A 27,373-nucleotide genomic window follows, 5' to 3' on the forward strand; every position below is an offset into this window, starting at 1 on the left:
TTTAACATCAATATATTGACTTTATTTCGAACTTTTTTTCTCTCCTTCCTTTACAATAACAATACGTTAACATCACCTCTCACACCCTCCATATATGTTCTCTGGAAATGTTCGATACTCCATTAAATAACATGTTCACACGATTAAATAATAAACAGTGAATAAATGCAAAATTGAGGCCTGATTTGACGAAAAAAGATGCACAATAAGTTCGCATTATATAAGTTCTTATACTTTTAGATAATATTCCGATTAAAATGTTCAACACGAAGACATTGAGATTTATATAATTTTTTTCTGATCGAAAAAGACGCGTGAATTTCTTTAAATTCGTGGTATGATTTTCACCTTAATAAGTTTGCATATGGATATTAACACTTAAATACTTCAATCTTAATGCGAAAAATCACAAAGTTGTCCCATTAATGGGCAACATTATCGCCAATAGTCGTGATTAAAAATTTTTTCAAATATTATAGCCGAAAAGGAATGAATTCGTGTATTAATTTTGAATGTTGTTAAAAAGCGCGTTTATATCGTTTGCTTGCTGAGAGAATAACCTATAGACAAGTAAGTATCATTGGACGCATTAATATTAATGATTTTTCGGCAGGATCAATCCTTTAAGCATATCAAAACTATTCCCATCGGGATGAACAGATTCAGCTCGCTTACCATCAGTTTGAACCTTCAAATACCCATATTCATCAATTCCAATCACTTTGGCAGTCCTTTGGTCACCCTTCTCATCCACAATGCCCACCTCAACTCCACTGTGCAGCCAAAATTTGTAATACAGCTCATAGAAATATTCCAAACCATGTGAACCTTCCTGAACACGACGGAAAATCCTCTCAATCTCATTGAAAATCAGTGCAAGAATTTTCTCATAACGCAGCAACGGAAGTTTTCCACTAGTTTGCGTATTGAACTCCCGGATGAGATCATTGAGGCAGAGAGTGGGATTGGAATTGTCCAGATTGATGCCACAGCCAATATTGCACACGGCCATTTGACTCTCAATAATGGATGTTGTTATTAGGCCTCCAATCTTTACTGTTCCATTGGCGTAAATATCATTTGGCCACTTTAGGCGAATGTCCAGATCCTGAAGCAAATATTACTTTATTGTGGCTTTTTAATATATTGATTAGGGGAGACTGGGGCTAAAAGTCACAAATCGAATGTTTTAAAATCCAATAGCCTCCGATAGCTTCCATAGGTCTTCTTCAATGTCGTAAATTTGTTAGAATTTGAACAAGGAATTTAAAAAATAAAAAATAACGAATTTTTTAGCCCTATTTTTGAAATATTTTCCGTGCAGAAGATATCAATTATTAGCTACTTATATTAAATTTTATGCACTGGTGAATATTTCTCAAATTATCTGGATATTCTTTGAATACGAATCCGCTATCTATTTTAGAATTTTACAAAGATTCTTTCCTCCAGAAATCCTTTTATTAAAAACGACCACTTGGGGTAAAAAATAACAAAAGCTATGGAGCAAAAAGTACCAGAAACCGAAATTATTTCTGATGTTGGATAATGAGCTGGCGTGATGGATATTCTGTGGGGACACTCCTGGTAATCGCCAGTGGAAATTTATTTCAACTCAAGAAGAAAAACAAATTTTCTGTCTTGCCCAGAGCTTTCGGTCCGGATGTGGACCTTCTTCAGTGGTCGACTAGACTATGTTTTTTGATTTCCTGAAGTTCATTATTTTTGGAAAATTGGAGGATCATCACCAGCAGTAATCACTTGGGAAGGTTTTTCTACTAATAGATAATTAGTTTTCTTGTTACTTTTCTAAATTTTCTTTTTGAAATTGTGGCTTGTGATGTGATTTGATTAGGCGCTTTTTCTGACTGAAAAAGAAAATCAGGAAATCAAAAAACATAGTCTAGTCGACCACTGAAGAAGGTCCACATCCAGACCGAAAGCTCTGGGCAAGACAGAAAATTTGTTTTTCTTCTTGAGGTGAAATAAATTTCCACTGGCGATTACCGGAAGTGTCCCCACATAATTTCTGATGTCTTGTTGTTTGCATTGGTCACACGATTTGCAGTCTTTTGTGTGTTTTTTGTAAAATAGCTTAAAATGCGCTTTTCTAGCTCAGATAGAGAAAACGGTGTTTTACAAAGGTGTAGAAGAATAAATTTCCTATGAAAATATGAAATCTAGGTATTTTACTTAAATTTACGGAATCCCGTAATAAAGCGAAACAAAATGTGATAGTATTTTATGTCTGATACTATTTGCCCCAACATTTTTGAGAATAATCACAAAATTACCTTTCAGTAAACGGCTCAATAAATATATTTCCTTACAAAATAGAAGAAAATGACTTTCACAGAGTTGTAGAGCGGTAAATTTCATATAAAACTGTGCTAATTAAAAATTTTGGAGGTGCTCGGGTAGCTTGTAAAAAAATAAAATATCCGTTTTGTGACTTTTTGCCTCAGTCTCCCCTAATCATTTTAATCAAACTATATTCATCATAATCATTAACTTTGATTCTTTATAACAATAAATACATATATTTTTGATATTTAGAGAAAATACAAAAACCATTATGAAAAAAACTAAACAAAAATAGAAAATTGCAATTAGGTTGAACCAGACTCATAGCGTCTTGCAATGCCATTCAGAGAATTTCTGGCATAAGACGGAAGGGAGTTGAAAAGTACTACCGCATCAACAAAAAATAATGTCCGCGAAAGCTGGTTCGAGCGAGCCCTCAGTACCAAGAGTCTATCTTTCCAGAAATTATCAAACGAAAGGAAAAGAAAGCGTTCGCTGACGAAAGAGTGATGGAGATCACAGACAATTTATTAATACCTTTTTTATGTTTTTTTTTTCATTACCACAAATGTTTTCTAATTGCTATATATTTGCTTCAGTTTAGAAGCTTTGGGGCTAAGTAGACTCAGGCTGATCCTCGACAATATTTAGCTTATATGAAATTTAGCTGTGAAGACAATAAAGGAAATTTATGCAAAGGAACCCAAGGGGTAACTCATATTGAGAAACCCTTGTCAATAGTCCGAGCGACGCTTTTCAAAACCCGAAAAACACAATAATTTAATCGCGAAACAGGAGAAACCCAAAACCAGAAACCATGATCAATAAAAATGAGAATAAGTTACCGAGATGTTTCTAAAAGACCTAAGGGCATGACGGTCATGACAGTATAGGATATATTTTTACTGCCAAATTTTACAGTTGAAATATAATATTAGTAAAGAATTTAGTTAAAGGAAATATATATATACAAATCGATGATCGTAGGCCTTCAATGTATGACAGTTTAGGTTAACGATTTGCTTCCAAATTTTACAGGGTAAATATTTTAAATGATCAGCCTCAGTCTATTTGGGACATAAGTCTAGTGCTTGAAACGTGAGTTCTACAGTGGCGACAAGATAAATAGCACACTCTATAAGAAGTGATAGTTTTCGGTTTTTACTGCAATTAACAACTTACGAATTCTATTTAAAAATAAAATTTCGATTAATTAGTTATTGAGTTAAGTAACTTTTGGAAAAAGTAAGCACTTGACAACAAAGGATCATTAAGGAAATCAGGATTTGGCACTATTCTAATGTAATTGTATTTCATGTAGTGTGGATATCTGCTTAAAACTATTCCAAATTAGTCACATTCGAGAGATTTATCTAGTGATCAATCCTTTCCTTTAAATTCAACAGGATTGAGATCCTTAGACCGTCCTGGCCATTCCAGAAAGTCAATTTTGTTATGATACTTTTAAAAACTCTTGGCAGTGTGTTTAAGATTATTAGCTTGGTTAAAACTTAAAAACCTAAAGCAAATTCTTTTCGATCTTGAAGTACATGTCTTGTCCAAAGATATCTTTTTAAACAAATTCGATTATATTGCTTAATATTCCATATACAGGCCATACGCCACTTCGCAAAATGTAACCCTGTACTATAAAATTACCACCGCTAAGTTTTACGTTCCTAGTTATGTATCAAGGACAAAATTTTTAACTTTTGAGACATCTAATATTTTTTATGTCATATCCAATGATATTAAACAGGAAAACATCGGTTCAAAGAATATTATTCCAGAATTACAGGTGTTTCTGCATATACTCTTTAACAAAAATTAAACAACAGGTACTGTATCGTTTGAATACTAACTCTGTACGTCTGACAACGCTTCCAAACCGGGTATTTTTACATAATTGTCTTTTAGTAATGCTCACTTGAGTTACTTCTTTAAATTTTGTTCAATTTGTTCCTTTATTTTCGGTACGGTTGCAAAAGAATTCAATTTTATTATACGAACAAGGGCAGAGTCTTTTCTAGAAATGGCCACTCTTCTCAAAATTTTCGAGCTTTTTGTGTGATTTTTAAGTTTTATCATAAAAAAAATAGTGAATTTTTAATCATTCTCTTCCTTGAACAAGACAATTTAAAAAAAAACTTAGTTATCCTAAACTTTTTTGCGTAAGGCCTGAACATCTGCACCAAAGGCTTTATTCACATGATTTTTCAGTTCTTATAACTTTATTTTACGAAAATTTATGGCATTAATGTCTACACAAATGATGAAAAATACAGGAATACAATGAATTTTAAAATAAAACTAAATTTCAAGTAATATACAGCGTTATCACACTTGCACATTAAAATTTTAATGTGATTCACATTAAATTGTCGCTTGAGAGTGTCCAAATATGTTATTTGTGTCTTTGAGTCACTTAGTATTTGGGGTTTTTCTATTTATTGATAAAGAAGTGGACTTGGCCTGGAAAAATAAGATTAAATTTACCTAAAGCATAAATATTTTTCACATTAAAAAATTAAAGAGAAAATCGCATTAATTTTTCGCATTAATGCTATAAATCAAGTTATATCACATTTTGCGGGCCAAGTCTACCTTTTTATCAACAAATAGATCAAATTTTGAATATAAAATTATTCAAACACACAAATTACACATTTGGACTCTCACCAGCGACAATTAATGTGAATTATATTAAAATTTTAATGTGCAAGTGTGATAACACAGTCAGAGAAAATGAAAGTGTGCTATTTAAATTGTCCGCACGAATTATACCTAAACTCATTAAATGACAAAAACACATGGTTTTAACAGATAAAAATATTAAAAATTTTATCATTTTTCTTCACAATGGGCATTATGTTTTTTAAAAAATAAAGCATAATCAGGTATAAAAATTGAAATTATATCATAAAACATCAAAATAGGAAAATCACTGAAGGTGTGCTATTTATCTTGTCGCCACTGTATGTTTATGCTTTAACTTCTATAATTTTCAAATAGGCAAGTTTTTTTGACGAATCGATTTGTGACTTTTTACCCCAATCTCCCCTACTAATTTTTTTAAACATAATGAACCAAATTATAAAACTAAAGCATTAAAAATATACAAATAAAAATTAAGTAGGGGAAAGTCGTCTGCCTTTAAATGCAGCAGCCTTCAAATGTTGCGATTTTTTCGTTGTTCTCAAAAGCATAAATTATATTCTATTAACTATTAGGTAGCTATCCATCATCCTCACAAATCATCAAAAAATGGAGAGCCTAGCTCCTATTTCCTAGATGCTAGATAAAAAAAAATGAAAATGAGCTCTAAACTGTAATTTTGATGTTCCACAAATCATGTGATTTTTCATAGTAAAAATCATTTTACACATAAATCTTCCATTGTGACACATAGAAGGTTAATCAGGCTTAATATTTCTGTTAATACATTTTGGTTCAGATGACACAATTTTTGTGGGTGGCAAAAATTTGCAAATATCACACTGCAGCAGCCTTTAAATGCTAATGTCGTGTGCCTTTAAATCCTATCTTTCCATACATCAAAACATGTGAAATCGAACTCCTCCTTTTCTCTGACGAACGCCATACAATACTTATAACTTGCTATCTTGCTCCGGCCGGGATGTTTCAAGTTGAAAATTGTCAACTTCAATGGCTTTTTCTTCCAAATTTTCAAGTGCAAAACAGTTCTTCAGAAAAATGTGAAGAAAAGTTATTGTTTAATGTCTTTTGACTGCAGTGATGATTTTAGTGAGTGCGTTAGGCTTCAACCTATTCATTTATTGCCCATTTAGTTCTATTGATTCAATATTCTCAGTGAAAAAAAAACATTTAAAGGCAGCTGCCTCGCGTTTGAAGGCAGACTATGCCAGCTGCCTTCATACAAATCGACATCACTTTTTTAATTTCCTCAGAAGGAAAAACTGAGGACTTGCAAGTGCTAAATGAGGTAATCATATACGCCGAATGAACAAGAGAATTTTTTGGTGTAGTAGAAAATAAAATCCATTTTGTGGATTCTTCAGAAAAAAATCTTAAATTTGGAACTCCATTTTTCGTTTGAAGGCAGACGACTTTCCCCTATATAAAAACTGTATATTTTTCAAAAAATCACGACACTTTTTACAAAGAATAATTAAAATAGCAAAAAAACTAAAAGCATGCATATCAAAGACATTTTTCAATGGATTTTCCCCATATTTTGACATCATGTGACTTTTTATTGAACACAGCGCCACCAATTTTTTTCGTAATCTATGAATTATAGATATTTCGCATGAAGGTCAATTTCCCACTCTTTTACCTACTAATTTTGTGAAATTGAAATTGCCTGTTTACACCTACCCCAAATGCTGTTTTCTGACCAATTATTAATTCTTTTGAAATAATGAGAATTCCAATTTCTCTAGTAAATCCATAAATATAATCCTAAAAGATGTAGGAAAGAACTGGTATTGCTACATTTCGATTATTTTACACAGTTTTTAATTTCCAGGTGGAAATCCAAATTATCAAAATAATTGAAATATCAACATTTTCGGGAAAAATGATTTTTATTTTTAAAGTATTAGGATTTTATTGACCAATTCTTCTGTGGACATACATCCCCATGGTATCTATGAATGCTTATGGGTTTTATCCTCTGGAGTCTTAAAATTAATGAAAAAAATCACAGTGTTTACAACTACCCCAGTTTACTACTGCCCCAGTTCCCCCTATATAGCAAACACACACTAATGCATCAATTTCGGAAAGTAAGGTAATGAAAATTGATATCTCCTGAAAGCCCTGAAAGGCAAATATTTTAAATACAGGGCTCAAAATTTCAATATTTTTTTTATTTTCTATATTCTTTGTTCGAATTCCTTAACCCTTTAACGACGAGACAGTTCTCGCGGACCGAAAACCAGCAATAAATATGAAACCGATAAGCAAGATCAGTAAAAGGTCTTACATCTATCCTTAGAAAATCCAACAAAGTCTGATCTGATGTATTTTTTGGCTCTAGGAACGATAGGGACAAAAATAGCCCAAAAATTTAAGTAATTTTTCTGACAATATAAATGAATGATAATTTTCCCTCTAATGAAACATATTATGTTTGAGTATTGTAGTTTCTTTTCTCAAAACGATTTTGCTTAAAAAAATTGGAAATATAAAAAATAATTAAAATTAATTTTTATTATGAGAATTTGAAAATTCGTCATTTTTGACCTTGAAAATTTACTATATAGCAAATAGCTAGAGACTTGTAAAAAATATCCTAGATTTCCTAGTAAAGAAAAAATAATTTTAGGTAGTCAGGGAAAATTATTTTCTTTATGGGACACCGGTGTTCCAATCGTCCTTAAAGGGTTAAAATTAAAACCCTTAACGTTTATTGAGGTTTATTAAGGCAATCTATGATAAAAAATTGAAGCTTCAGTCTGTTTTTTTTTCGTGGAAGATATCGAATTTTAAAATTTTAGAATTGACAAATTTGCCCCAGTCTCCCCTACTAACAAGAAATTAATTAAGAGTTTATAAATTCTCAGTGACCTGAAGTCGAGGAATCCCAGAAAACCCTATTAATTTTTGTTATAAAATTGATCTACAATTTTGCACACTTTCTCCAAATTCAGAATTTCCATTGTTACTTATAACTGGTCATAAAATTCTTATCATTTTATCATGCGGTCATGGAAACATTTATTCCCTTTATTATTCCTCACTCTGCTGATAAGAAATAAATCGTTATTTCAAAATACAAGGTAAAAACAAAAAACGCCTAAATGTAGGCAAAATTGAGGCGGCATTTCATCGCGCAAGACGAGTATTTCTGGAAATTTACCGCATTTGAAGCAAATGTGTAATAGTTTTTCGATGGATTTTCCCATTTTACTATGGAAATTGTATTTTCGCAGCTGGAAATTTAAGGAATAATGTAATATTGCCTTCCAAATGGACGGGAAAATTCAATTGTCCCGCCCATGGGGTTGGAGGTGTGAGTCGCTTAAAATCCCCTTGCGCGGTACACACACCTGTCAAAAAAGCAACTTTTCATGCTGCTGCGTGGCGCTACTATCGTCGCAGAGAGAAGCGAGTGTTCAATAATAATTTATCAACACAGGGGAACAAAAAGTATCCCTGAAAAAGTATTTTTGTGCATAGCAGGCTATTCCTCCTGAGTTCACTGGCATTTAGGTGTTTGCACAATGTGCTAAGGGTGGTGAAATGGGGCAAAAAGTATGTGAAAATCCTGTGTAAAGTGTACAAAAAAGACCCCCAAAAAAAATCACCACCAATGTTCTCATCGAGAGAGTCTGTGATTGATTTTTTCTCACTGTTGTTGTTTCTCCCGTGAACAGAAAAGTTTTGTGGAAGAAAAATGTGTACTTTGATTCACTCAAGAAACTTTGGTGGCTAGGAGAACAACCATTTCGTTTGGGGGTGATTGTGTTTGGGGGAGTGGGATAAAGGAAGGTGTCTCTTTTTTTTTTGACGGGAGAAGACTCCCGTGAGCGCGTGTGTGTGTGTGTGTGTTGGCTCCCCCCCAATCACAATGTCGTCGGACGATGGAGCGGACACGGAGAATGAGAAGGACATCCGGCGGGGTTTGTATGTCATTCAGAGTATGATTGACATCTCAGCAGACAGACTCGAGGGGCTGAGGACACAATGTGCAACGAGTGCAGAATTGACGCAGCAGGAAATCCGATCGCTCGAGACAAAACTGGTGAAAATGTTTACGGATCTCCTGCTCACCAAGGCCAAGTTGTCCGAGAGACTTCCCCGGGGACTTACAGCCACGGGTGCTGAACTCCGTCAGTGGCTGAGAGTAGTTGGTGAGTATTTCTTTTTTTTTGTGGGGAATCTTGTAATTGGAGGGATTTGTTGGAATTCAATGGGGTGTTTTTGGTGCTTAAGGCCTCAGTCCGGATTCCCTGAATGTGGTGCTTCAGCGTGTTAGTACGCTGGAGACATTGCTGGAGAAGAGTGAACTTGAATTGCGTGCCATCCTCCATGACAATGCCAATGTACGCGATGAGGAGATTCGTCGTCTCATCCGGGCCATGTACAATCTCAAGCAGTGTCGTCAGGCCATCACATGTGGCTTCCCTGAGCCCACAGATCTCTTCTGGGACTCATGGGATCGACAGCAACAGTCACATCATCGCTCAGGAGCATCTCCACGCACCGGACGCTCAAATACGCGCTACACCAATCCCCAAGCACGTCTCCAGATGTCCGACAGCACAGTTCAGAGTCCCGTGGAGATATCCCCACCGGAAACAGCCTACTATGGTGCCACATCACCCGAAGAGAGTTCCACCACGGTGAGTACACTGACACCCTCCCCATCGCCCCCAAATTCCCCCTCAGTCCTGGTGAATCATACAAAGAAACGCGGTGGCTTTCCCACAACTCCACCGGCCAAGAAGAAGCACACCACCACCCTTCAGCCAGGCAGTAATTCTGTCACCGTGCAAAATGTCATCAATGCCAATTCCATTCCCACATCAATCCCCGGTGATCAGACACCCCTGCCAAAATCCAAAAGTCACGAATCCCAACTCGTGGGAACCCCAGGAAGTGACACGGGAAATGGTCAGACCAACAATACAACACCAACAGTTCCCAAACAGCCACGATCTCGCCTCCATACCGAACCCGGACCCGGGGATCATGACCTAGAGAATTCATCACCTGTCATGAATAATCTCACTGTACCACGATCCCCATTGACTCCGGTCTTGGTAAATCCCACCATGGGTCACGATATCCCTCATCATTTCACCAAGAACTTCAAAATGATGACCGTGACATGTGATCTCTGTGGCAAACCCATGTTCTTTGGGCTCAAGTGCAAAGAGTGCAAATATCGCTGTCACAAAGACTGTGAACCCTCGGTGCCCCCATCATGTGGCCTACCCCAGAAACTCTTCAAGGCCATCAATCCATCGCCCAATATGAACCGAACAGCTGTTGCCCGGCGAGCACATCAACAACAAACAGCCGGTTTGTCATATCATGGTCCTGATTCCAGTTCAGCTGGATCGAGTTGCAACAGTTCCAGCCCATCTAGTCCAGCCCTTCTCAATCTCCCACCCCAAACCCCGAGCTCATCCAAGAATCAATTTAGCTTCCCGGAAGTGCCACAGAATCACCATCATCATCATCATCATCTCCATCATCATCATCATCAGAGGCTCAATAATGTCAGTGATGGAAATCGTGTGATGGAGACCAAAATTCCCGTACCACCACCCCCAATGCCAACATCACCCAGACCTACGCTGTCCGAACTGGCGGATACGCACCAGAGCAATGACAGTGACAAAACAATTTCACTCAGTGGCTCTACCAGTGCCAGTACCGATTCCGATCGTACGCCCATCCGACTGGATTCAACGGAAGAACGTGATTCTGGTCACTGGCCCAGACAAAATAGTCTCTCACTGAAAGAATGGGATATTCCCTATGATGATTTGCATTTGCTGGAAAAGATTGGCAAAGGGCGCTTTGGTACGGTACACCGGGCACTGTGGCATGGTGATGTGGCTGTGAAGCTCCTCAAGGAGGACTATTTGGATGATGAACGTACCCTGGAGGCATTTAAGCTAGAAGTGGCCACATTCAAAAAGACACGCCATGAGAATGTTGTTCTCTTCATGGGGGCATGCATGAAACCACCACGTTTGGCCATAGTCACCAGTTTATGCAAGGGTAACACCCTCTATACTCACATTCATCTCCGAAAGGATAAATTTAACCTCAATAAAACGACACTTGTGGCACAGCAAATATCTCAGGGAATGGGCTACCTACATGCCCGGGGCATTGTGCACAAGGATCTCAAGACAAAAAATATCTTCTTGGAGAATGGTAAAGTGATCATTACGGATTTTGGCCTGTTTAGTGCCACAAAATTGCTGTACTGTGATTTGGGACTTGGCATTCCGACTGGATGGCTGTGCTACCTGGCGCCCGAATTGATTCGTGGTCTAAAGCCCTATCGGCCAACAGATGAGGATTTACCCTTTTCCAAAGCATCTGATGTCTTTGCCTTTGGCACTGTATGGTATGAACTACTCTGTGGTGAATTCCCATTCAAATCCCAACCACCGGAGGCAATTATTTGGCAAGTGGGACGTGGTATGAAGCAGACACTGGCCAATTTACAGGCATCACGTGATGTTAAGGATATCCTCATGGTGTGCTGGTCATTTCAGGCGGATGATCGAAAGGATTTTGCCAATTTACTCACACTCCTCGAGCGACTACCCAAAAAACGTCTCGCTCGTAGTCCATCGCATCCCGTTCAATTATCCCGATCCGCAGAGTCTGTCTTTTAAGCTGCCCGAATTCCATCTCCCAGAAAATTCCCAAAACCTACTACCCCCTTGCACCTCAAGCCATCACCCACCTCACCCCCTGAATTGGCCTCAATTGTGTACTTCGAGGAAGGAATGTTTTAAAAATGTTTTAAATGTTCAATAAATCCTAAATACAGATCCATGTTGAAAATGATATCGCACGCTTTTCTATTGAACAACTTTTTTTCTTGAAAGTATTTCAATGCAATAAACAGTTTTGAAATTTTAAATTTTACTGCATTCGCAATTTAAAATTTACTGAATTTTATGGCTCTGGCATACTTTTTAGGTCAAGAAAATTTCATGAAATCAAAATTCACATTCCTTTCTGCGCCAAACATTTGAAGAAAAAGAATAGGATAGATATATGAAAATCTTTTGAGAAAAAAGAGATCTGAATTTCGATTTGAAGAAATTTTCCTAACCTGAAAATCATAGAAAAAATTTAAAAAAAATATGGTTCAAACAAATCATTTCGATTTGGTGAAATTGGATTTACTACTAAATAATTTTGATTGCTGACTTAATTATTAATATCGCCGAATTTTCGAAACTCATTTATTTGATGCTATTCTTTCGCACTTAAAATTCGATTGAATTAAATTGATTTTGTTATGATGTTCAAAAGAAAAAGAAGAGCGCCGAAGAATAAGATAGATATATGAAAATTTTTTGAGAAAACAAGAGACCTGAATTTCGATTTGAAGAAATTTTCCTAACCTGAAAATCATAGAAAAATTATAATTATAAAAAAAATGTGGTTCAAGCAAATCATTTCGATTTGGTGAAATTGGATTTACCGCTAAATAATTTTGATTGCTGACTTAATTATTAATATCGCCGAATTTTCGAAACTCATTTATTTGATGCTATTCTTTCGCACTTAAAATTTGATTGAACTAAATTGATTTTGTTATGATGTTCTAAAGAAAAAACTCCCTAAGCACTAGTTTGCAGAGGGAGAAATAAAATCATTCATCATCATCTAAAGAAAAAGAAGAGCGCCAAAAAAATAGGATAGATATATGAAAATCTTTTGAGAAAAAAGAGATCTGGGGTGGAATGATGACTTTTCGATAGTATCGATATATCTATATCTGTTAGATTAAATGAATATCGACTTTTTACGAATTGTTGGGCCATTCATTGAAACATTCTTAAAAGAATGCAGCTGTTGATAAACATCTATTTTGGATACAGGAAGTGCAACTATCATCGTTTAAAGTTTTCTGAATCGACAGTCGATAGTATCGAAAATGAGTTATCATGGCATCCCTGAATTTCGATTTGAAGAAGTGGTGTTTTTACTCGATTGTTAACCAATTCTATACCACTAGACAAGACCTAAAATTAATTTTCTGCATATTAACTTGAATTTTAATAAAAAGTACGTTAATTTAACTTCACAAATTGGCTTTAAAAAGCCATTTTCTTGGTCAACGTTTTTTTCTTCAAATTCTTGCGACTCCTATCGAGCACAGTTAACTGAAAAAAGGTGCGTGTTCAGTTTTTTTGCGGTGCGTGTTCAGTCAGCAGTCGCCGAAAAAAGTGCTAACCAAATATATGGAAATGGCACTGCTTTGCGAATTTTCATTTAAGGTTAGCAGAATTCAACTGGAAATACAAATATTTTCAGCTGAATTAAATTCGGTTAGCATTTGGTGCTCGCTGAGCTACCACTACAAAAGCAAAAAAAAATCGACTTTTTCCTTATATTCTGGTTCGTCTGTACAACTCCTTTATATTATCATATAAAAGGTACATATTCAAGAGTCCCTGCTCTGTAGGTCAATTCTGAATATTAATTTGCTAAGATGTAAAATAATTTTCGTTTAAAATTCAAATGGATGTTTGAACGTTCCGAGAATGTATCCGACATAAACCGATGTTAACCCGAATATAATACTTGACGAACTTAACGAACTGATTGACGTTTTTCTCTTAAAACGTCTACACATTGTAATCCCCAGACTTGCCGACTGCCAAACCCGGCGGGCATTTGACCATTTGACATCCCTTGATGTCACCTTTTCATCCATAGTGATCGCCTACGCCCGTGTGTTGTAATGAGACAACATCATAGCATACCACTTTCCTTCCTCTTGCACGCATACGAGATTAGAGTTTGACACCCTTAGACTTTACCGGCGATCGCTAATAGAGAGAGACTTATTAAGAGACGGACGAGAGAGATAGCTAATAACTAGATTCGGATGAGTAAGGACGTGCTGCGTGCAGATCAGAGGGAGGATCTGGTTGAAAGAGGGGAACGTGTGGTAGGTTTAAATCTCGTCCCTGACCCTGTTTCTAATAGCTATCAGATCCTTAAATAATTCCTTCTGGTACGTCAATTTTCATAAAAAATCGCATTTTTGACGAAAATTGTGTGTAGAGGCCATTTTTCTACACGCATTCAACCTAATTTTGGAAGCGATTTCGATTCATAATTTAGCTTTTGATTTATAATGAAAGTAAAATGCAGCACGTAAGCGACGGAAAGAGAACCATATTTTAATTAAACCAAATCAGAATGGTCGCATTGATTAGTTTGCAGCATTAATTTTAAACTCATTCAAGTTAAAACGCTTAAAACTTCGCAATTAAATTTTGCTATTTATGGCTCCGGCACACCTTTTAGATCGGTCAAATTTCATGAAATTCCCGTCCCGGATAAGTCTGTCTCACTCTTTCGGACTCCAAATTGGACTGAACTAAATTTAATTATAAAATATAACGGCTCCGGCACACCTTTTAGATCAGGAAAATTTCATGAAGTCGAAACTCTCATCCCTTTCTCACATGTTTTGCATATGACTATCTCATTCTTTCGCATACCAAATTCGATTGAGCTAAATTGAATTTGGTGTGATGTTTAAAAGAAGAAGAAGAGTGCGAGAGAATAAGATAGATATATGCAAAGCAAGTGAGAAAGAAAGGGATTCGAATTTCGACTTCATGAAATTTTCCTGATCTAAAAGGTGTGCCGGAGCCATTATGGACAATTTGAAACGTTTTTTTTCGGTAAATATCATGTTTGTCATTTTCTTTTTTTTCTGAAATGTGGATATCGAAAATATTCTTAGAGATTAAATTGGAATAGTAATTTAAAAATTGTTTATACAATTGCATCCTTTTTGTTTCAGTTACAAAAAAAAATACATGCTATTTTGATATATTTAAAATTAAATTTTAAATCATGGATAAGTCGGCGGCAGACGTTAAAGAATCATGGACATTTTCCAATAAGTTTGCGTTATTTTTTTTTTTTTAATTTCAAAAAATCAACAGGTTAATATTGAAAAAAATAATAATAATAAAAAATCAATTGCAATATCATTTTTCGGATGGATCTGTAAACATTTTCCTCTTCAAACGGGATTGTATTTTGGATGGATAAATCAAGGAATGATGATGCATCAAGCTCTCCCTCTTATCAAAATATTTCAAATGAAAAAGTATATAAATTATATACAGGAGAGAAATTTTATCAAATATTGAGTGGTAAAACTATAAATAGTTTTATAATAAATTAATTGCTAACTATTTAAGATTTAGGACATGTGATTTTTGTCATTCTTCAATTATTAAACAAACAAAAAAACTATCAAACAAAATATAAATTGCTGTAAGTCAACAACTTAAAATCACAGCAAAAAATATTTTCTCCCTTTTTCCTATTCTGTTGTGTAAATATTTTTATCAAAAAAAATCTTGTACAATATATTATTGAGAAAAGAAAAAAAAAGTATGATAAAGGAGAAAAATATTTCTAGAAATGCGCGTTCTCGCCACTTTTATGATCTTTCTCATTGGATCAATAATTAATTTGATGATTCGACAATGGACAAAAAAAATTAAGGAAGACAGAGTATAAAAAAAATTATCAAAAAAAAGAATCATAACCCATTTTATGTGCTCACACCTTTCATTGATAATTTAGAGAGATCAAGTTAAAAAAAAAAAGTATATATAGTAAGAATTACACTCAATTTCTTCTGTAAATAAATTTTGTCTCTTTAAATATTAAAAAAAAATGGTTAAATATTCCCAAATAAATTAAAAATTTAATGAGATAAAAAAAATCAATTGAATTTATGATAATGAAAAAAAATGTCATGAAATATTGACTAGAATTTGCCAAAAGAAATATGATTGAAAATCCACAGAATCATTATATTAAAAAAAATGGAATATATCTGAATAGAGTGAGAGAATGAGAGAATAGAATGTGAGAAAATGATTCCAAATGGCCTAAATGTGGTTCTTTTTTTGTTTTGTCTCTCAAGTTATTTAAATATAAAAGTAAAAAAAAAAATAAATAAAATTATTGAAAGCATAAAAGATTCAATGAAATTACTTGTAAATAGTAATGTTAACGAGAATACAAAGTTAATATTTTAGAAGTGAGTGAAATTGTGATTTGTCCAATTCAACCAGATACAAATTTAAAAAATAAACAAACCTATTAAAATATTTGGTGTCTTTGCACTCACCTGATATCCTTGGCCGAGGCTGTGAATGGCACTGATCATGGCTGTGGCAATCAAATGCTGCACAAGAGAGATTCTCTGACCAAGACGACTTCCCAGCGGAACATTGAGTTGTACGGTAAACATGAGACATCCCTCTGGACTCAGCCACTGATTGGCAGTCCTTCCGGTGCCCTGGGTCTGATGTCTCGGTATCACAACAACTCCATGACCCAGATTCAATCCATTGACCACATTCATGGAACTCGTGATGATCGGAACGTAAATGACAAGCCTCCCAATTTTATCGGTTTTTAAGTTCTGCAAAGTCATACAAAAAATTATTTATCGTCGAAAAAACTCAAGAAAATCTAGATAAACTTCACTTTTTTTCAATTTGCTTATGTCTAAACTGACTGAGTAAACTTCAACTGTAATTAATTTTAGGCCACGCCTCTTTTAAAACCTATTGAAATTCAGAATTTGAATTTTTTTAATCTTTCTTTTACAAAAGGATACGAAGGTGAAGACTCGTGAAGAAAACCAATGGAATGCGTGAAAATTCGATTGTGAGTTGAATTTTGGGGGTAATAGCTCCGGAACTTTTAGATCAGGAAAATTACATGAAATCAAAATTCACATTCCTTTCTCTCTCAAACGTTTTGCGTACCGTCGTTGCGGGTGACTTTGCACGTTTTTTCATTGTTTTTCAACTTTGGGATTTAAGGAGTGCATGGCAGTCTGAGGATAAGCTCCCTCTTCCGCTCACGAGGTAAGCTATTCCATAAAATAATTCCCTCTACAAATAGGGAGTTGCGGAGAATGCGACACCCTGAACTCGACAACGGAGACACGAAGCCCTAGTGGATGATCCAGTCACCACAAACTCCGCGAGATACCGTGGCTTACCAGTAAACAATAATCGGGAAACAAAGTTAACAACACGAGCCTCCAAAGTGGAAGACCAAGGATAGAGTTAACCCAAGGAGAAATATGATCAAACTTGCGAAGCCCAAAGACCAGGGGCCTCTCGACATTTCATTTTTCTATACGTTTTTGCATAGAGGCACCGAAGACTATTGGCAATTTTTTTCCTAAAGAGAATTGGCTTATCACTCTGATATATTTCGAAATCGTGTATTAAAAGCTATCTAAAAATCCATATTTCATAATGCTCGCCGAAATAATACAAGAACTACGAGCAAATTTGTTTAAGTCGCGGTGCAATAGATACAAAATTTTTACAAGGAAAAGTGAAAAATAGCTTCACTTTTTTTAGGCTTGATAGGCCCCTGCCAAAGACATAACGCACACAAGAGGTGAACTTAATATCTTTAATTAATTAATAAAAACTTCGTAATATTCCTCCGTTTCTGAATGGACAGTGCAACTCCAGAAAGCGTCAATTTGAGACATCTCTATAGTGTCGCCAAACCTTATAATAGGAAATGAAATAGCAGATAAACTCGTGAGAATTGGTGCACATCAGGCTTTTACAGACCCTGAACCAGTCCTCGGAGTTGTAAGAGTATTGCAGAAAGATTAAATCAGGGGCCCATCAAGACAAACAAAAAGTGAAGCTATTTTTAAGTTTTCCTTGTAAAAATTTTGCAGATATTGCACCACGACTTAAACAAATTTACTCGTAGTTCTTATACTATTTCGGCGAACATTATGAAATCTGTATTTTTAGATAGTTTTTAATACAAGATTTCAAAAGATATTAGACTGATAAGTCAATTCTCTTTAGGAAAAAACTTGCCAATAGTCTTCAGTGCCTCTATGCAAGAACGTATGGAAAAATGAAATGTTGAGAGGCCCCTGGATTAAATACTTCCAATCAAGCCTTCCAATATATATTACTGAAATAGAACATTACAGAACTTTGGAATAAAGTTAAAGGCTCTGGTTTCGCAAAATCCGTATTAGATGGATTAGATTTAAATAGATCTCAAGTCCTGTTAATTCTTAAAAAGGGGAAATAGAGAGAAATTATAGGAATTTACACAGGACATCGGCTAAATTAACATCTTTCAAAGTTGGATGTAGACGATACTTCTACTTGCAGGGGTTTTGAGAAAGTCTAGAACCAGTAGAACACATTTTATGTTACTGTTCCAAATTCTCAAGACAGAGAATCGAGATCTTTAAGAAAGAAGTCCTGATAGTGAAGGATGTCAAAAGAACGGCAGCTCAGGACATTCTGCAGTTCAGCCAGGTTTTAAAAGTTTTCTTGTCAGTACAAATATATTTCAGAGCGATTAAAAAAATCGAACAGATACTAAAAATAGTTTTGGAAGTAACTAGTAGGAGAATAGGCATAGTTCGCAAACAGTGAACCTTCAAACAATACGAATTTTCTTTTTGGTTGCAATGAGCTGGTTACCATTTCTCATCTCGTGTGATGCGGTTAATAATTATCTATCTTATGGCTGAGAAATGACGAATTAGCTCATTGCAACGAAAGAGAATTGAAGGCCGATTGAAGGCCCACTATGTACAAACCATGCCTACATTCCCCTAGTGTTTGTTCAGTAAAGGAATGACGAACATAGTCCTATTCTAGTAATTTAGAAAATGAAATCGTATTTTCCTAAAATTACAACATTTTTCATATTTAGTGATTTAGATTTTTATATAAAAATTGAAAATAAAAAAAATCAAAATGAAACTAGAGGAACTGTACCAAATTTGGCCAATTTGCAATTTCGACCACTTCTTTGTTACTGTTCGAACGGTTCGAACCAAAAAGAGAGAGCAGTTATCCGCTTTTTTTCAACTTGTCACCGCCTTGGAGCTTAAACGGTAAAATATATCAACTTCTGGTCTTCGGTGACCCCCAAATAAAAAACAATATTTTCATTGGTTTTTCTCAAAATTGGCCATAGCTTTTTTAATGATTTTCGAATATGTTTTAGAGGTACCCCTGGTGAACATTTCGTCCAAACATACCTATAACCGGAAAATTCGCCATTTTAAATTCTTGAAAGTCAAAAGTCAATTACTTTGTAGGGCTCATTTCTAACCGATTTGCCTAAACTTTTTTTTTGGAAAGGTATTGAAATTTCAAACCCGACTGCATCGGTCTTCATCGGTAATAAATCGGTTAAGTACCGATGATTGGATTATTTTTCAGAAATTATTTTTTACTTGATTTTAAGTTTGTTCCCGAGCTAGAGGTCAAACGGTAAGAGATAGCGACTTCCTGTCTTCGATGACTCCCCACCCCCATAAGTGGACATTATCTCGGACAGTCTTTTTTTTATTTCCCCAAACACCCCTCAATTTCCTCCAAAACCATGTTTTTTCGGTTAATCTAAAAATTGGGCCTATCTTTTTCAATGATTTTCGGATATGTTTAGAAAGAGATAATGTAATATTAAGAAAAGTCTAATTAAGGCTTTGGAATCCTGGGACTCATTTAAACCGTTTCCCATCGAGTTCAAATGTCAAATGTATTGCAAAGCTAGGATGCTTTGCCATCCCTTCTTCTATAGAAGAGGTTCTACAGGAGCTCTTTCTTAGTCATTGGCTATTTAAAAATATTACAATACATTTCTCATAATATTAATTTTGAACTCCGTTTTTCTATTTTCGAAACCCTTATGCCTGAACTAACAAATTAAAACATTAAAACAAAATATTAAATTAACAATAAAAAAATTAAAAGGGGCGTGGCCTGAAATGTTAGACAGATTTTACTAAGAAAATCAAATTGAACTTCACTGTTAGAAAAAAACTTATACAAAATCCCCAAATTGTTAGACTTACATCAAAATACTCAACGGTGGAGAAGTTCTCTGGGCAGGAATGCACAAGAATTGGAAGTAGAATCTTACTAGCCGGTGGTACTTGATCATTTTTCCCGCAAAATTTCACAGTCAGATTGGTTGCTTTGAGAGTATTTTTAGTTTTCATCTGACCAGATAGTTTCTCTAGCATTTCAAATTTGGCCTCATGACGTCCCAGGAAGAATCCATTGGTGAACTTTACTGCCTTCTGCATGGCCTCAAGACGCTTCACAACCACATTCAGGTGAGATCCCAATAAATCCATCAAAATCTCCAATCTAGCTGCATTACTTTGCTTCAGTACCCGGAATTTATTCTCGTCATTCTCAAACTGAAGCGGATCCGCTTCCAGATGCACCTGTGAAAGGATACAGCTGGATCAAGTCTTTCCTGAAAAAAAAAACACTAAAGACAACCCTCTCACCTGAGAGAATACAGCCTTGCCCCCATTGGCTGAATTGTGGGCCAGCACGAGACTTGGAGTCTGCCAGGTCTCCTCTGTACCCAGCACTTGAACATCCACGCTGTGACTCGCACCAGATTCATCAAGAACTTCCACGGACCTTGGACACACTATGAGTCTAAGTGTGTTTTTCGATCAAATTCATTGTGTTTTGTGGTTGAATTTATGGAGAATGTTGGATGAATGTGTAAGATTTTTTTTGGTTTGACGTGAAGATGGACAAAACAGAAGACACAACAGACAGAGATTTTTTTTTGCGAATCAACAGCCAGCAGCAACACGCAACAACAACGAATGGTTCACAATAATTAGTATGAAAATAAAGAGAAGGAAAATTAAAGAAAAGTCAGTGACTGAAAGAAAAGGATGTGAGAAGAATTTTGATGACATGTAATCAATTTTTATCGAGAATCGGATTCTCTGAAAGTCGAATTAGAGTTTGCAGAAACAACTGAAAAGCCATACATTTTAAATTTTGTGCAAATAATTGCGTAGAAAATAAATGGGGCAGTTTCATACAGAACTAATAAATTCACAATTCTTTTCACGGATGCATAATGAACTTCATTTAATTAAGCTATCCAGCCAGTTTTAATTTAAAGTTGATAAATATTTTGAAATTGAAATATATTTTCGACAAATCAGTGTTTGAAACTGCCCCCATGACCCTAAGTGTAAATCACAGCTTGCAAAGCATAAATTTCAAGTGGCAGCTTTTTCTCTTTATAGAAAATTCTTATACCTTTAAATACGTTTACAATTGAACAAACCATTATGTTATACCCTCTCTCACAACATTTTAGCAACATTTACAACGAAATGTAACACTGAAAAGACGAGGCAAACACATTAAATAGAAATATTGAGAAATGATATAACATCAATATTCTCATATAAATAAGTACATAATATTCATTGCATTAGGTGACTGAAATGATAAACTTAAAATAGAATTTGACAAAATTTTACGGTACACAGAAATTAAACACGACAAGAAGGTTATTTTAATAAACCATTGACGGTAAAGGATCAGAGCAAAGTATCCTTTACCTAATCCTTCATCGTCAAATTTCGTGTGTTAGGGGAGACTGGGGCACATGTAAACATTTTCAATAGATGCGAATTTGAGGTGATTTTCCAAGCACACAGTGATTTTTTGGAAAATTCTTAGCTCATCTTTTACCCTTGGGTATAGGCAATACATCGAGGGTAATGTGGATGCTGGAAAACAATTGAGTTTTCCATAAAAATAAAGTTTGTGTCACTGTGCATTTTACTCTTTTCACAAAATACCTGGGGTAGAAGTAAACACTTTCTGGGGAGGATGTAAACACCCTTTTTTCCACCCTTGAAATTAACTTTGCACCACTTTCAGTTATTTTAATTACTTAAGAGATATATAAAGACTGTTTATTTTTCAAAAAATCACTAGGGGAGACTGGGGCAAAAAGTCACAAATCGAAAAATTCAAAATTCAATATCTTCCAAGGTAAAAAAGATAGCGGCTCAAATTTTTTTCCATAGATAGCCTCCGTAGACCTTCTTCAATGTCGTAAGTTTGTTAGAATTCGAACAAGGAATTTAGAAAACAAAAAATATCGAAATTTTTAGCCCTATTTTTGAAATATTTTCCGTGCAGAAGATATCAATTATTACCTACTTATTTTCCAAAATTGATGCACTGGTGAATATTTTCTAAATAATTTGTATTTTTTGAATACGAAAAAAGTAACAAAAGGCATAGAGCAAAAAATAACAAAAATGCGAAGCAATTTCTGATGTCTCACGGCGAAAAGAAACGTCATTATCATGTCTCGCAGCTTGTTATTTGCATTGGTCAAACCGGTCAAACGATTTGCAGTCCTTTGTGTTTTTTTCTAAAATAGCTTGAAAAGCGCTTTTCTCATTTTCTCACTTTTCTCGCAGAGAAAACGGTGTTTTACAAATGTGTAGATGAATAAATTTCCTATGAAAATATATCATCTAGGGTAAGTGTGCCAAATTCCGGCCAGCTTGTAATTCCGGCTACCTTTTGTGTTCCTTAAATTTCCATGAATTTTTAGTTTTCACACACTCTAGAAATTACACAATGCAAAAAATAACAAAAAATGTATCTTCGACAAACGAGATGACGTGAAAAAGGCTTTGGGAGAATTCCTGAAAGCCAAGGATCTATGAGAATGAAGGTGGCCGAAATAGGCCACCAAAGCTATGTCTACATTTTTATTTATTTTAAAATGAATTAAGAATGATTTTAGAGCAAATAAAGACGGTAAACTGTTTAGAAGGTTCCTAGCAACACTCCTTAAGAATCAGGAATAAAAAAATCAATTTGTATGAAAAATATTACATTTCAAACTTGAGACTTTGGCGCTTGCATGTAACTATGCCGAACTTTGGCACACTTACCCTAGGTATTTTTTTTAAATTTACGGAAGTCCGTAATAAAACGAATCAAAATGTGATAAATACCCCATGCCTGTTACTATTTGCCCCAGCATTTTTGAGAATGGTCACAAAATTACCTTTTAGAAATCGGCTCGATAAACGTATTTCCTTGCAAAATAGAGAAAAATTACTTTCACAAAGTTGTAGAGCGGTAAATTTCCTATAAAACTGCGCTAATTAGAAATTTTTGAAACGCTCGAGTAGCTTGTAAAAAAATAAAATATCCGTTTTGTGACTTTTTGCCCCAGTCTCCCCTCCACTTTTTACAAAGAATAATTAAAATAGCAAAAAAAACTAAAAGCATGCAAATCAAAGACATTTTTCAATGAATTTTCCTCATATTCTGACATCATATAACTTTTTATTGAACACAACGAAAAATTTCCCACCATGAGATGCAGCTGTCAAACGAATGAAATACACTCGCGACATCTACAATTACGGGGAAATTGCCTGTTTACATCTACCCCAAATGCTGTTTTCTGACCAATTATTAATTCTCTTAAAATAATGAGAATCTCAATTTCTCTAATAAATGCATTAATATAATCCTAAAAGATGTAGGTAAGAAATGGTATTGCTACATTTCGATTATTTTACACAATTTTTAATTTCCAGGTGGAAATCCAAATGAGCAAAATAATCGAAAAATCAACATTTTCAGGAAAAATGACTTTTATTTTTAAAGTATTAGGATTTTATTGACCAATTCATCTGTGGACATATATCCCCATGGTATCTATGAATGCTTATGGGTTTTATCCTCTGGAGTCTTAAACTTAACCCTCTAACGGGTAAGACCGCCTCCAGGCGGTCTTCACAAAAATCACATTTACAGCGACAATAAAGGTTAGTATAGTATAGTGTCCTCGGTAATAGTCTTATAAACATCTCTTGAAAGTTTGAACTCATTTTGACTCTTCGTTTTGTTGCTATTCCCAGTTTTGTGTGACATGTCAGAGAGAAAGCAACAAAAAATATTTGTGCAAAAAAACTCATTTCCAATTTCCATAAAAATACCGATTTAAAGTTATCTGACTAAAATAAATTTATTTTTTACTGAAAGATATGTCATTCTACTTTGTATATTTTATTTAAAAAATTTGAAAAAACTAAAAATGTGAATTTTAGAAGCAAAAAGAGTTTCAAAAAAATTTTATATTTTCTCACCTAGCGCCTAAACTAAAAAATATAATGAAGAATGGATGGTTTTTTCGACTTTATTGAATCATAATTATCCTAGAAAACATTGTTTTAGAACTTTTTTTTTCACATATTAAAGAAAACACCGTTAGAGGGTTAATGAAAAAATCACAGTGTTTACAACTACCCCTGTTTACTACTACCCCAGTTCCCCCTACATATTTTCAAGGATCCCATTTAGGTTTTTGACCTTGCCCTTACTGAGAATATAGTTCCCAGCTTATAATTTATTTAAAACCTGTTAACTAAATCTACGACAAAGAATTCTTAAAGCCAAATATGATTAGAACGTAAATATCAATTGTGATGAAAAAAAAACCGTCATGCCACAATAATAAATAAACAGCTAAAATTTGAGCAAACATATTTTGTGGTAAATAACGCAATAAATTATTCAGTTCACTTGAATGATATTCCAAAAGGCACCCCAAAATACCAATTTGACTATCTTGACACCAAATCTTCGGCCTACACCAGGGAAAACAAAAATAATAGCATTTGAAAAGCTACTCACGGTTGGGCACTTGAAGATGCCGGAGCAGCTGTTGTGGCTGGAACTGATGATCCTTCATCGCTATCGTGAGAAAAATGCTTCTTCACTGGCGATGGTTGATAGCAGAAGATGTGATGCATCATCTTAACCTGACGCCAGCGTCCATAGCTGAATTGTACCAGTTCATGCTCCCGCACTTCGGCCGTTCGATACGTTGGTAGAACAATGTGGATGAGATCGCTGCAGAGGCAGAGCATCTTGCCTCCATTGAGGAAAAATTCCTGCAGCGTGGCAGCCACTCCGTCAGCCACACTGCCACAGACAACGAGAAGAGTTGTATTCTCCATCCAAATGCGACTTTTAACTTGACTGGCTGTCAGGGGATAGATGGTGTAAGTGTCTTCTTCCAGGACATTGAGAAGAGTCTGAATGACATTGTCCCTGGTAACTATGGAATCGGAATAGACGAGAATATTTGGTGGTTTGCTAATGACGGCTGAATTGCAACCCTGAGATGCTTTTGTTCGCTTTAGGAGGGGTTTTTTGGTGGTACAATTTGAGGAAGTACTAGGTAGGATTTCTGGGCTCTTAATCTCAGCCACTGGCTCAGCTGCTGCAGCTACAATTGGCGTCTCATCGACTTCTTCAATCTTCTTCATGGGACTAGTCTTTGGGGATGTTCTCGGTGAGACTTTGGGACTAGTTTTGTTCTTGGAAGTGCCACTGCCGGACTCCAGGGACAGAGAATCAATTCGCATTTTGCTCGGAGATACATTCCCTTCGCGTCCGACTGTTTTGGGGACTAGAATTGTTTCTGCTCGTTTGGTGGCTGGGATAAGATCTGGCTTTACAATGCCACTCTTTCCCTCAGTTCGATTCTTATTGTACTCATACTCTGAGGCTTGCTGTGCCAAAATGGCCAAACTCCTGAGGCCACAGAGATGCTTCTCCCACTGCATTAGCGACAAATTCCTCATGGCACGACTAATGAATTCTTTCTTTGCGTGATTTCGGAGCAAATCAAATGGCTGAGGGGATCCTTCGACACCCACAGCTGTATTTGGAGAGAGAGAGAGAATAAGGGGGAAAAGGCATTGAATAAATCAATATTTGAATAGAAATTTTTGGGAAGGTTAGAGAAATCATGTCATCACTCACATTGAATGCGAGTCAGAGGCAAATTGTCGTTGATAACGAGACAATCTTGCATGAATGAGGCCATGATGATTTCGGTAAATCTTCTAAAATCTGATCTGAGGATGACTGCAATATGTGAATCTACTTTCCATGCCACAGGTTCACCATATCCTTCAATAAGCAACTGCATACTATTTTCATTTGTTGTGGGCACTGTGGCTGTCTCCAGAAGGAGATAAACCAGAGATTCTCCATCCAGCTCAAGGCCATTTCCCTGTACGGCAAATGGCACAAGAGTTGGTGGTTTGGGAAATGAGATCCAAGGCTTGAGGTAGATACTCTGTCCGGGAAACAGAGTACATCCCCGTTGGGTGCCATTGTGCCACAAAATATCTCTAATTCTGGCCTGTTGGTAGTTGACACACAGTTCTGATGATACTGGTGTATTGGCCACTTCTGCAAGACATCCCAAAGATGCCAAATTATCAAGAAAACCCATCCGGTGGTCAAGAAAAAGTCTTACCATTGAGATCTGTGGGAAGGTTGTAGAATACAACACTAATTTGTTCGGTCAATTTACTCGTGATCCTCGAGAAAATTGACCTCAATCTCCAGGACTGAATCCACGTTGCAGCCATATAGTAGAATGTTAACAACATGCTGTTTATCACACAGAAAAGGGGCCCCAATTTGTTTGTTATTGTTTCAAATCTCCTGGATTGGAGCGCAAAATCCTAACCTCAAACACACACAAAAATGCACTTTTATCTAATTGACACACAATTGGCCACTGATATTTCAACACCCACCGAATCACTGTGCAACCTAGTTGCTAATTTTCATCTCAATGCACTACCAATCGATAAATACGATTTATTTTTACTGTTTTTTACGTAATTTCCATTCCTCCTGCAAAATAACAACAAACTGACAGTTTCTCAACTGAGTTCTGAGTCGCTCAAACTCAGCGACAAACTACAGCGCCGCCTGCTGGGGAATCCTTTTTCAAATTCAAATAACTGACCGTTTGGATAGGGAATTTCACACAAATCCTCATTGGTCTTTTTAGGTGTGATTCCTTCATAATCACACCTATTGCATTCCTCGGATTTTCTCAAAGTGCTCCGATCGAGCTGAAATTTACAGGGTATATGTTTTGAACATCCCTGATGCCGAAAATCATAACCCGGCAATTTCGGGTCCGGATGCCGTCCGGCCGTCCGTAGTACGCAATATGTAGTACGTAGGACAAGGTTCTATCCTGGGTCCTTTAATCTTTTCGCTTTTCATTAATGACCTCCCATCTGTACTACAGGGGTGTTTGTTTCACCTTTATACGGATGACCTGCAGATTTATGTCGAGGGTGATCCCTCAGACCCCTCACAAGCCTTTGAACTTCTGAATTTAAATCTGTCTAAAATTGAGCACTGGTCGTCCACCAACGGACTTCTCTTGAATCCTAAAAAATCACAAGCCTTGATCATTTCTAAAAGGTCTTCCACCATTCCTTACTATCCCTTAGTCCTTCACGGACAAATCATTCCATATGCTGATCAGGTGAAAAACCTTGGGATTGTTTTTAATAAAACACTGTCTTGGTCTGATCATGCTACTTCAATTTGCCGTAAAGTTAATTACTCCCAATACACCCTTCGACGCTACCGGGACATCACCCCCTATGGCACTCGCCTGC

General features: G+C 35.8%; 2 protein-coding genes across 4 annotated transcripts; one reads left to right on the forward strand and one right to left on the reverse strand.

Annotated features, from left to right (window-relative positions):
- On the reverse strand, window positions 1-26,635 carry LOC129800692 (biotin--protein ligase). Of its 2 annotated transcripts, none has more exons than XM_055845294.1 (7): window positions 26,203-26,635; window positions 25,701-26,135; window positions 24,564-25,596; window positions 20,360-20,498; window positions 19,916-20,293; window positions 16,169-16,465; window positions 1-1,108 (listed from the first exon to the last, which is right to left on the reverse strand). In XM_055845294.1, exons 1-7 carry the CDS (start codon window positions 26,336-26,338, stop codon window positions 596-598), a joined length of 2,931 nt encoding a protein of 976 aa, XP_055701269.1. In that variant the 5' UTR covers window positions 26,339-26,635; the 3' UTR covers window positions 1-595. The 2 variants fall into 2 exon arrangements, with proteins under 2 accessions (XP_055701269.1, XP_055701260.1); XM_055845285.1 differs by having other exon boundaries at window positions 20,360-20,516.
- On the forward strand, window positions 8,362-12,402 carry LOC129800726 (kinase suppressor of Ras 2). 2 transcript variants are annotated; one of them, XM_055845338.1, is made up of 3 exons: window positions 8,362-8,544; window positions 8,667-9,143; window positions 9,226-12,402. In XM_055845338.1, the coding sequence occupies exons 2-3, from the start codon at window positions 8,861-8,863 to the stop codon at window positions 11,652-11,654; spliced, it is 2,712 nt and encodes a 903-aa protein (XP_055701313.1). In that variant the 5' UTR covers window positions 8,362-8,544; window positions 8,667-8,860; the 3' UTR covers window positions 11,655-12,402. The 2 variants fall into 2 exon arrangements, with proteins under 2 accessions (XP_055701313.1, XP_055701305.1); XM_055845330.1 differs by having other exon boundaries at window positions 8,362-9,143.
- Window positions 26,636-27,373: the final 738 nt, after the last annotated feature.

Source organism: Phlebotomus papatasi, chromosome 1 (genome assembly GCF_024763615.1).
Source record: "Phlebotomus papatasi isolate M1 chromosome 1, Ppap_2.1, whole genome shotgun sequence".
NCBI classification, from domain to species: Eukaryota; Metazoa; Arthropoda; class Insecta; order Diptera; family Psychodidae; genus Phlebotomus; species Phlebotomus papatasi.

Coding starts and splice junctions, on each gene's coding strand:
- LOC129800726 (XM_055845330.1), top strand. CDS start 8,861: ATGTCGTCGGACGATGGAGCGGACACGGAGAATGAGAAGGACATCCGG. Junction 9,144..9,225: donor TCAGTGGCTGAGAGTAGTTG/GTGAGTATTTCT, acceptor TTGGTGCTTAAG/GCCTCAGTCCGGATTCCCTG.
- LOC129800692 (XM_055845285.1), bottom strand. CDS start 26,338: ATGTTGTTAACATTCTACTATATGGCTGCAACGTGGATTCAGTCCTGG. Junction 20,517..24,563: donor GCATCTTCAAGTGCCCAACC/GTGAGTAGCTTT, acceptor AAACACACTTAG/ACTCATAGTGTGTCCAAGGT. Junction 16,466..19,915: donor CCACCGTTGAGTATTTTGAT/GTAAGTCTAACA, acceptor ATGACTTTGCAG/AACTTAAAAACCGATAAAAT.